Below are 12,166 nucleotides of genomic sequence, written 5' to 3' on the forward strand. Positions count from 1 at the left end.
TTGTTTTTAACCATATTTATGACAGTCATGTTTATTCGTATCACAACCACAATTTGCGAGCACTCCTGGGACATGCGAGATGAGACGGCAATGCCTCGCCATCACTTTTGTGTCTAGACACACTATTACGGCCACCAAGGTCATTACCCGTGTGCACATTAATACACACCTGTTACCATTGTCTCCCCCGCTCGCTTTTTTGGCCCAACATCTAAGCTGCTATCTGGCCTTTAAGAGGCGTGTCTGCTTTCATTGTGCTCCTGCCCGAGTAGAAAAAGATGGGCCGAGACCCCCCAGAGACGCCGGCGAATGCGCACGTCGCCGCCCAATGACAATGAGTCGCTGGCCCGTGAACCGCAAAAGCCAGGCGGGGACTGACCGCTCGCTCAGGCGCCGATTTGTCTCATGTGAGCGTTTGAGGGGGCAGCACAGACCGACTGGTGGAGGCCGACGGGAGATGCTTTTTATTTTCGGCAGCAAATCCCAAGCAAATTAGCATCTCTAATGACTGTTATTTTTTTTTTTAATTAAAAGGTAGCTTTTTAAAAGCAATGCACCAAACACATTTATCCCACAACAAAAGTCAGCTGGCCACCTGTTGCTAGGCAGAATTCAAATGGAGCCTGACATCACTGCCCGATACAAAAAAAATATATAGGTTGATTAAAATCTGTTCCTTTGACAAAAGAAATTGCACAATGTACTAAATATATAATGCAAAAACGGAGCTGAGATTTATACCGTCATCTGAATTGTAGACTTAAAAATCGAAATCCAAAATGCACCATTTGCTGTTGAGTTACTCATATACATAATAAATTCTACAAATGGATGACTACTCTGTAGTACCTATTCAATCTAAAAAAAAAACACCACCTGCTGTTGATATGTTTTTTTACACACAGTCAACAAATTAATGACTATTCTAAAAAAATTTTTTTAAGATCAATTTACAGCACAAAATAGAGTAAAACTGGATAAGTGAGACTGATCTGTACTAATTATAAAATGTCAAAGCTAGAAAACAGCGCCAAATGCTGTTGACAATTTGATTCATAAACATTAATTTTGCAAATAATTTTTACTGCGCATTTAATACAGATAGATAGACAGACAGACAAGTAAAAACGTTTTTGAAATTGACGTCAAAGTGCCTGCGGGCTCGCATTGCGACCATCAAAGCTCGCCTGTTTTCCGGGTTTGGTCACATGACGTTTGCGATGCGAGCCCGATTGTTCTATGATTTTGAATTGTGTGTTTTCTTAGCTATTTTGAATTGATGTATATTTCACATTTTATGTTGTGCCGCAATGTTGAGAATTGGCATTAGCTATCACCTCTATGTGCATCGCATCAGTTGCAAGTTTGCAACGACATTGTCCCTGTCAAATAAAGATTCAAATTTAATTGTGTAGAACATTTTTAACTTGACTTCCCCTTTAAAGCTGCTCTCAGTAACACTTTGGCCAAAAATATCTTTACAATAGCCTTTTTATTTGATGCTTTATGACTGAAACATCTTCTAATTAGTCGATTAAAACTTTAGCTGTTCACAATGGGTACTCCTGCAAGTGTCTGGCCAATAGTTTTCAGACTGGATTAGGGTTCGAGTTTCCCACCCTCTGTTTGCAGTTGTGACGTCATGTGCGCAGGGAGTGCGAAGTTTAATGGCCACAGGTGGGCAGTAGCAATTAGAAATGGAATTTTCCGTGTTCAGTAGCTTTAATATAAAACACAAAAAATCTGCACGTCTTGCAGGTGGGACAACTTGAATAAATTCTCTATTAAGTATAAATTATTTAAGGCAAGGAAAATAACTGCGACCTGCTGTTGAAAAAGTTTATTCATTCATGCTTTTTGCAACATGACCCTGGTTGATCTCTTTTACTCTGCAGCCACCTGCTGGCCGTTTTTGTAATACTTACCATTACTTGAAGCCACCTCTTAAGGTCAGAGGACGCATCAAAGACTTCTTGTATGCTCTATCATAAAACCCCCCGATAAAAACGTATAAATGTTTTTTTTTAATAAGTTGGTTTTTTTAAATACGTTTTTGTGACCATGGCAATATTTAGAATAGAACGTCTTTATACGTTTTTGGGATCAAATGAGTTAAAATGGCTTACAACTCAGGTTTAAATGTAAAATTTAAGAAACAGCACCATGTGCACATTGATTTTGCAAATTGATGCCTCCTTTGTATTTAATATGAATAACAGCCTCATTTATTTCTTATTCATTTTGGAAAGACCTATGTATACCTGAACGACAATAAAATCGGTCTAAATCTACTCTATGTTTGATTTAGAAAACAGTGCCATCTAATGAATCTGACGAGGCACATGTTTAGAGGGAAAATGTGTTCCCAATGTACAAAACAAGGTCCATAAAGGCACCCTTGGACGAGTTTGGTGTAGAAGAACTCTTTGGGAGAAAATCCGTCAGTTGCAAAGGTAGCAAACGTGTCCTTTAACTCATTCACTGCCATTGACGGCGATTGACGTCAAAAATTCATTTGAATTCATTTAGTTTAATATTTTTCCCACTTTTGTTAACAAGAGTATGAAAACCTAGATTTTTTCAAATGTATTAGAACAGATAAAAAAAAAATTATTAATCGTGAGTTAACTAATGAAGTCATGCGATTAATTACGATTAAAAATGGTAATCGGCCCTAATTTTTAATAATCTTTTCTTAAAATATATATTTTTTTAATTAAAAATTGGGAAAAAAATAATTACAATTATTTTATTTTATTTATTAAAAAAAAAAAGATTATTAAAAATTAGGGGTCTCACGATTAATCACAAATTTTATATCTGTTCTAAATGTACAAAAAAAATTCTAGGTTTTCATACCCTTGTCAACAATAGTGGATTTTTTTTTTTAACTAATACAAATAGTTCAAATTAATTTATGACGTCTATAGCCGTCAATGGCAGTGAATGAGTTAAAGATGTGAAATGTCGTGCAAGTGTCTCCAAAGAAGTCAACATATTGCAAGGCTGCTGCCGGTCACACATGAATGGGCCCAAAGGGGACGGCTGGGACGTAATCTAACCGTTGCTTTTAAGTGAGACACACCGACACGCAGTGTCGATAGTGATCCCCATGAAAAAACATACTGAGGAATATCTTCTTCGCCACTGACATTAACATAAAGATATAGTTGTGTACGTGTGTGTCCCGCAGCCATATCAACAACATGTACTTACGTTGGCTTCTTTCTATTTGCATATGCAAATACACATTTTTTTGTGTTTTTTTTTTTTAAGAATTAATTCAGTCCTTTTATGTCACTTTCTGCGGTGAACAGGCGGCGTCAAGAGTGACAACAATGAGGCTTGAAGACCACCAAGAAGATACGTTTGTGTCACATTAGCGCCAGCATTGACGGCTGAGATTAAGCACAGTTTAATATAGATTTTGTACACATCGCCGCGATTCAATGGGGCCGTGGAAATGCGCTTTGTTGGAGCGTACGGGCTGCCACATGACATTAGTCGCTTTGTTTTGCCGTTGATTGCGGAGTGCGCTGCGAAGTCGGCCAGCGAGTGAGCGCTGAACTTCGAGTTTATTTGTCGCATTTGTTTCGCAAATGACCGCTACTCTCTATTTCTTGTAAAAGATGAAAGGCAGGAAAGCTGCTAACGATTATAGAATTGTATTTCCAAGAGGAAAAAATTTTCATCATCTGCTGTTGAGAAGTATCGGGCGATTACATTTTTGGAATCATAATTAACTCATTCACTGCCATTGACGGCTATAGACGTTATAAATTCATTTGAACTATTTCTATTAGTTTAACGTTTTTTTTCAATTTTGTTAACAAGAGTATGAAAACCTAGATTTTTTTTGTACATTTAGAACAGATATAAAATGTATGGTTAATCGTGAGTTAACTAGTGAAGTCATGCAATTAATTACGATAAAAAAATTTAATCACCTGACACCCCTATTTTTTTATAATCTTTTCTTCTTCTTTTTTTTAAATAAAATAAAATAATTGTAATCATTTTTTCCCAATTTTTAATCTTTTTTTTTTAAGAAAAGTTTATAAAAAAATTAGGGGCGTCAGGCGATTACCATTTTTAATCGTAATTAATCGCATGACTTCACTAGTTAACTCACGATTAAACACAAATTTTATATCTGTTCTGATACAATAAAAAAAATCTAGGTTTTCATACTCTTGTTAACAAAAGTGGGAAAAATGTTAAACTAATAGAAATAGTTCAATTGAATTTTAGACGTCTATAGCCGTCAATGGCAGTGAATGAGCTAATCACTTACTTCAATAGTTAACTCACGATTAATCACAAATTTTATATCTTTTCTAAATGTACAGTAAAATGTACAATAAGTTTTCATACTCTTGACATTAAAGTGGGAAAAAATTTAACTAATAGAAATATGGCTGCATCTTTTAGTCAGATACAGTAATTTCATAATAATTCATGAAATTTAGCTAAAAAGTGTGATATTGACTTGTGTTGAAGTCATTTTTCTGCCACTAGATGGCATAATTGCCTTTGTAAGACGCTGGTGACAGCTCAGTGCATTTTTCTTTTCATATTAAGAGCTATCTAATCTTTAACATGAAGTAACTTGTGAAATTCTGCACAATTTTAAAATTGTAAAATGCAACAAAATACCCCAGTCTCCACAAATACAGTATATGCATTATTACAAAATGTATTACTGCTAAAACTTGATGTTGCGACTGGAATTCCCTTTCAGTTTCAATTCAACGCGCATTAAAAAAAAAATTGTGCCGTTAATGGGACTTTAAATTAACTCAAAAGCAATGATTTGAGATCCAACACCACTCTAGCTTAATTTCATAACTAAATCTAAAATATAAATGCCAATTAAGCAAATTTATTTGCATACATTCTTCCGCAGTGAAGGCTGAGATGGAATATAGATGTTGTACACGTCTGTGCAATTCAATGGCCCTAAGTACTCTTTGTTTGGGCTGCCACATGACATTAGCCGCATTGTTTTGTGGAAATTGCAGGGTGCGCTGCGCGGCGGAGTGAGCGAGCGAGCGAGCGAAGTTCCAGCGCTGACACGGTGACCCGACAGTGCATTAGAAGAAGTGAGGCCGACATGTTTGTGTAGGTTTTGTTTGCGCCAGGAAGGTATGGTGCTCCAAAACAACGGGGTGCTGCGACACTTCACTGGGCTTGCATCATTTGCAGCCGAATGCAAAAAGCTTTTAGACACAGATGTGACCCATTGTAATACCTTTCTAAATGCAATCAAACACTTTCTACAAATACGAGGCAGCACTTTTAAAAACGCGCACCCTTGTTTGACATGTAATTCTGTCCAACCCACTCCTCCATCAGCGCACTTCTTTTTTTTTTTTCAGGGGATGAAACAAGCTCAACAAAACAGCAGTTTATATTTTATGCTTGCTCGGAAGGAGATTTGATTTGGTGTTTTCCCCAAACGAAGGCTGAGCAATTATTTGAATTCAAATCGATATTGCTATGTAGGATAGCCAACGATTTGTTGTATCGTGACGTATGCCTGACTGACTTATGTTTATGCCCTATTTTGTAGGCCGGCTCGATTTATGATAAAAATATGAATCATAATTAATTTGGTAATAATTGCAATCGCATTTAAGACAATCACAGACAAATACATTTCTTTGAAACACTATAATTATGCAAGTTCCTTTTGGACCCAACAAGATTTATTAAACTTAAAGGTGCAAATATATACATTTAATCAACTTAAAATTTGTATTAACTGATTTGCTCCCAAAAACGTATAAATGCGTTCTATTTTAAATGTTTTAAGTGTCCCAAGGACGTACTCATAGTTTTTTTTATGTTTTTGTTTTTTTATGCTGGAGCATACAGAAAGAAGGCTTTGATGCAGCGAGTGAAGCAATGGTAGTAATTACAAATAGAGCCAGCAGGTGGCATCCGAGTATAAGAGATCAGCCAGGCCTATGTTGCAATCAAGCTCATTACTCACATTTCTAAATAGATTTGTGAATAATGATGAAACTTAGCTATATTCTAATGCTAATTGCAGCAAAACGGAAACAGATAGAAATATCCCTTTTTTTCCTGATGAAAGAAGAGACTCTAATCTTTCTTGTGGTAGGTTCCATGTTTTTATAGCAATAGAACATCATATTCTGTGGGCCTTGCAAAATCAGTCAAAATCCAGCAAAACAGCCGGGAGTGAAGGGGGTTGCTTTTGTTTGAATGGCTGGGAGTGAAGGAGTTAATATTTTTTTATTTTTGTTTACCATTATGCAGATTTTGTAATTGTGTAGTGTAATATTTGAAATTGTAATTGAATTTTGATTTATTGCACAGCCCTACAATTTTGTGAGGTTGTCGTAGTAAACATTCAAAATTTTATTTTTGTAGGCAGGTGCCCGTGCACTCGGCATAAAAACTTGCCTTTTCATTTTCGTGCCTTGACAAGTGTAGTTAAGCGTATGACTCCAATAGGCACTCTGGCGTGCCGTATTCTTTAACGCACCCTCGTCACGTCTGGCAATTTGATGACAAAGTAGGCTGGATTTTAGACTTGCTAAAACCAGGTCTAAGTGGTAACGCAGGTGGTGTAACACAATTTTGGTGGATTTGATTGAGGCACAGGGAGACAGATGCTGAGCTCCGTGGAAGTGTATAGTTCATGTCATCTAGTGGCGGGCGGTGGCTTACAGGCCTAGGCCTTCACTCAACACCACATTTTTTGAAACTTTTTTTTTTTGTGGAAAAGTCCGCCTTGAAAAAGATTTTTCAATCATGTACAGTTTGTTGTCCTCTCAATTAGATAGATCTGAACCAATTAGTGGACAATGCTGACGTCCCCGACATCTCTGTTTATTCTCTGTGTATTCAACTTGCAGTCTGATTACTTCAGATTCTTCAAAAAGTAAAAATTCTATCATGTTGTTGATATTGTATGGGGCGAGGCCTTCAACCTTTGTCTGTAGGTGTTAGGAATTTTACACTGGTATAGCAACACGTGGAAGCTGAAATCTGATTGGACACAAAAAAAAAGACACACACGAAATGAAGACAAAAGACTGTTAAATCCATACAATGTTCTACAAATTTATACAAAGTTTTTAATTCAGGTCAGAGCTTTTGATCTCCTGCATGAACTACAACGAGTTCTTCTGACATGTAGACCATGCGCAAGCCTCTCTCGGCTGAATTTAAATTAATTCATGAGGGGAGCCGCTTCAATTGGCCGGGAGTCGGCTGTGTTCCCTCCCACAACTCTTACTGCACAGTACATCTGCGCTCGTCTAGCAAATTACCAAAAAAAAGACAACTTAGATCGCCTATGCTTTGTAATAGACTTGGCATGAAAATAAGGCCCTACAAATCCCAAGTGTTTCGTAAGTTAATAAATAGGGTGTCAAAATGAGTGTGCTAATTTTGAGTTAATATGAGTTAAATTATTAAATTACTGTATCAATGACAAAAAGATGCAGCCATATTTATATTTAACATATTTTCCCACTTTTATTTATAACAAAAGTATGAAAAATTACTGTACATTTCGAACAGATATAAAATCGGTGATTAATTGTGAGTTAACTATTGAAGTCATGCGATTAATAACGATTACAAATTTAAATCGCCTGACACACTTTTTTTAAATAAATATATTACCAGTAATTACTTTAGCCGACCAAAAATCTGATGTTGCCTGTAATACAGATGAACGTATTGCTAATGTTTGTTAAAAATAAATAAATACATGCGACAAGGACCTTGAAAAAGTAATCATATATTAAATTGCAATAGGGGGGAAAAAAATCGGAATTAGATTATTTTTCAAAATCGTTCATGCCCACCCCAAACATATGAACAGATGTTTGGAGCAAAGACGAGAATATTACATCGTGTGTTGAACACAATTTGCCAGCCATGCGTTGACACAAGTTGATTTGTCGTCTTGACACTGGAAATAATCCCGGTTTGTTGTCGTCCCCACGGCGACGTTGTTGTTTGATAAGGTGCTTTCGAATGATAGATGTCGCTTTTTGCCTCCGACGCCGGCTCCTCTTCCTCCTCTCCTCCTTCTTCTTCTCATTTTGTGCGTCTCCCCTGGCCGAGTGGCTCTGGAGGACAGTTGGCCATTAGACTTTCAAATGAGCCATTAAACAAGGTGACGATCAACCGCCAGACCTTTAAGTAACCATCGTACTGGTGCGTGTAGAAAACAAGTGGAAATACATTTTGACTCCATATTGTGTTCTTACGTTGGTTCCCTTGAGATTTGACGCATCGGGAGGGGTGTGTGAGGGGGATGGGGGGAGGTGATAAGCATGTTTGGGTGGCCTCTTCCATCAGCTGGGTGAAAAGGAGGGTGGTGTGGGGGGGGGGGATTTTTTTCCCTTTTTTTTTTTTTGCCAAAGCCACCCTCCCCCTTTTTTTTTTGCCCCCCACCCCCCTTGCCCTCAGGCTCCACCCAGAAGTGTGGTTGCCTTTTGTCATTGTAATCTGGCCGTGTTTGCTAAACGCTGCCACTGTTTACTCTCCGCCACGGGGGCTTGTATGAACAGGAGTCAGCAGGACGACAGGGGTGACATCACTTTCTGCTGGAGGGCCGGGATTGTGATTTCTCAGGACCCCCTTTTATTAATCGGGGGGAAGGCCAGCATGGCCTACAGGGAGGAATTACACCCGGTGACTTGAATAACGGGCTCGGCGGCAGTCATTGCTAATCACCCCAAATCATTTCCAGGTTGCCTTTTCACTGATGGCCGAGGCGTTTGCATTTAAATGATGCGGGAGAAATGAAACAGACTGACAGGTAGAGACATTTAACAAGAACAAGAACAGGAGGAGTGAGGTGGTGTTTGGGGTGGGGGGGGGGGGTGAAATCAAATTAACCGACAAGGATTTCATATCGTCTATTTTTGTTGTTGCCGTAGCGATAAAGTCGCAGACATTGAAACTGGTCTGTTGAGCCATTGTTATCATCCCTGGCCATCTGCTGCTGAGGAGTGACATTCCCTCTCATTTGCATGATGAGTGATGTATGAGGAGGTTGGGAGGGCATATGCCTTGGTCTTATGACAAAGCCAGGGAAAGTTTTTTCCCTTCTTTAAATATCACGGGAAATGAGGCTCGGGCCAACAAACTCGCGAAAAGAATCTTGAAATGTTAATGTCTATCACACACTCATTTTGTGGTTTGAGCGCACACGCATGCACGTTTAGGAGGCCAATGTGCTTTTTTTCTTGCGATAAAGCCAGTCAAAATTTGGGATATAAGCATAAGGAGACATTGTGAAAAAAATTAGGGGTGTCAGGCGATTAAAATTTGTAGTCATAATTAATCTCATGACTTCAATGGTTAACTCACGATTAATCGCAAGTTTTGTTGTAAATGTTCAATAAAATTTGTTTTCATACTCTTGTTAACATAAAAGTGGAAAGGAATGTTGAACGAATAGAAATATGGCTGCATCTTTTAGTCATTGATTTCATAATGATCCATAAAATGGAGTTAAAATCAAAAAGATGTACTATACTGTAAACAACTAGTGTTATATGAATTTGTGTTGAGGTATTTTTTATGCCACTAGATGGCATAATTGCACTTGTAAGACGATGACAGCTCAGTGCATTTTTCTTTTCATATTAAGAGCTCTCTAATCTTTGACATGAAGTAACTTGTAAAATTCGTCATATTTTTAAAATTGTAAAATACAACTTGACCCCAATCTCCACAAATATATGCATTATTATAAAATGTATTGCTGCTTAATTTTGACGTGGATGTGTCTGCTGCGTTGCGACTTGAATTCCCCCAGTACAGGCTTTCCAAGTGAGGGGCGGTCATTAATTGTGCGTAAAAAATAATAATAATAATTGTGGCGTTAAAGGAACTTTAAATTAACTAAAAATTAACGCACTCATTTTGACACCCCTAGAAAAAATATGTAAAATCATGCCGAGGAGGCTTGCCCAAACTATTCAAGTTAATTCATTTCAATGAAACATGAAATCATCAGTAACATCAACTCGATTTATACCAGTTTATACCTCGTGTGCATTAACGGGTGACACGGAAGTTTTCACTCTCGTCCCATCCCACCCCCACAGACAAAAAATCCTGTCCTAATCATAGACCATAGTGAAAAAAAAATCCTGTCCTGTTCCGGTCCCAGTGAAAATGAATCCTGTTCCGTCCTGTTCCCATTCAGAATGACTCCCAGTCTCGTATCTCGCCCCCCATTTAAATTTTCATATTGAATTTTTGATCCTTTCCCATCCCAATCCCGTGATTAACTCATTCACTGCCATTAACGGCTATAGACGTCAAAAATTCATTTGAACTATTTCTTAGTTTCACATTTTTTTCCACTTTTGTTAACAAGAGTATGAAAACCTAGAAAAAAATGTATTGTACGTTTAGAACAGATATAAAATTTGTGATTAATCGTGAGTTAACTATTGAAGTCGTAATTAATTACAATTAAAAAATTGAATCCCCTGATGCCCCTAATTTAAAAAAAGAAAGAAAAGATTATCAAAAATTAGGGGCGTCAGAAGAATTTTTTTTTTATTGTCATTAATCGCATGACTTCAATAGTTAACTCACGATTAATCGCAAATTTTATATCTGTTCTAAATGTACAATAAGAAAATTCTAGGTTTTCATACTCTTGTTAACAAAAGTAGAAAAAAATGTGAAACTAATAGAAATAGTATTAATATTGAATTTTTTATGTCAATGTCAGTGAATGAGTTAAGTTAAAGTTGACTCCCATCCTGTAAATGTAACAATTCAGTTCAGTTTGGTTCGATTAAATAAAAAACAATTTTCAGATTCTAATTGGTTTCCATTACACCCCTAATATAAATACATAAACATTTTGGTGAACATATAAATTACTAAAACAAATAAGTATAAATTTGCTCATGAGTCTGTGCAGTGCCTTTTTCACACATATCTGCTTCTTGAGTGTACACGCATGCAACTATAGCAGTGCTTCTCAATCATTTTCTTGCGCCCCCTCCAGGAAGAAGAAAATATGTCACGCCCCCCCTAAATAAATATAAAATACTATAAGTAATATAATTTGTCTATGAAATTGTACACACACATTAACATAAAAGAAAACAAAAAATATATATTAATCTGCTAAATAACTTTATTGACATTTTTATATTCCCTGCGCACTCTGACAATGAGAGCGCTACTGCCACCTACTTTAGTGGAAGCGCATATAGACTCATTCACTGCCATTAATTCGTAAAAAAAAAAGAAGAAAAAAAGATTAATAAAAATTAGGGGCAACAGGCGATTACAATTTTTTATTGTAATTAATCGCATGACCACTAGTTAACTCACAATTAATCAAAAATTTTATATCTGTTCTAAATGTTCGATAAAAAAATTCTAGGTTTTCATACTCTTGTTAACAAAAGTGTGAACATTTGTAAAACTATTAGAAATAATCAAAATGAATTTTTGACATCTATAGCCGTCAATGGCAGTGAATGAGTTAATCACGTCACGTCGTTTTTATCACGTCAAACAATGTTGGGACGTCAATTACTACAAAATAATACAAAATGATTAGCCTTAGTGTTGTGTGATTACTTTTCGTACATAACTGATGCGTGAGGACACTCCTGCGTCTGATGTATGAGAAGCTTAGGAGAGGATACTGTATGCCTTTTTCAGTTGTATGTGATTTCTCTGGATAGACATCAAAGTAGTAATATAAAAAGTATGAGTGTGAGTTTTGTAAACATGTGTATTGTATATCATATGTTACCTGAGCACACCGGTGAATATTTAAGGAGGTTGGTAGGACAAAGAGAATCCCTTAAAAAGTTTTTTTTTTTTTTACTCTCAAAATATTAGTTTGTAATCTGATTTATGATTCACTTAATTGGTAGAATTTCGTCAAGTTGTAGCAGACGCTTAAAAGACTGAAAGTCAAAATGTTAATAAATTAAAAACTAATTAAAGCCGATAAACTGCCCTTCGTATTAATTCATGGTTCATTTGTCTTTGTTTTAACCTAACCTATAAGACTAAAACATTTATAATAAATCTGATATTGTTTGCTTTTGTTTCTTGAAAAATACACGGGAAGAGGATCTAATATTAAATCACTATCACAATATTGAAGGCAAAAAACACAATGAGA

General features: G+C 36.6%; 1 protein-coding gene across 1 annotated transcript in view; it reads left to right on the forward strand.

Annotated features, from left to right (window-relative positions):
- Window positions 1-2,368: 2,368 nt before the first annotated feature.
- The window catches only part of st18 (ST18 C2H2C-type zinc finger transcription factor), a 78,405-nt gene continuing 68,607 nt past the window's right edge, over window positions 2,369-12,166 (forward strand). The window contains exons 1-4 of the mRNA XM_086090064.1: window positions 2,369-2,453; window positions 5,022-5,077; window positions 5,142-5,234; window positions 8,458-8,578. Of these exons, the coding sequence (XP_085946190.1) occupies window positions 2,369-2,453; window positions 5,022-5,077; window positions 5,142-5,234; window positions 8,458-8,578 (355 nt within the window). The remainder of the gene's footprint in view (window positions 2,454-5,021; window positions 5,078-5,141; window positions 5,235-8,457; window positions 8,579-12,166) is intronic.

This window comes from Leptonotus elevatus, chromosome 1 (assembly GCF_054856555.1).
Source record: "Leptonotus elevatus isolate MCC_2025b chromosome 1, RoL_Lele_1.0, whole genome shotgun sequence".
NCBI lineage: Eukaryota > Metazoa > Chordata > Actinopteri > Syngnathiformes > Syngnathidae > Leptonotus > Leptonotus elevatus.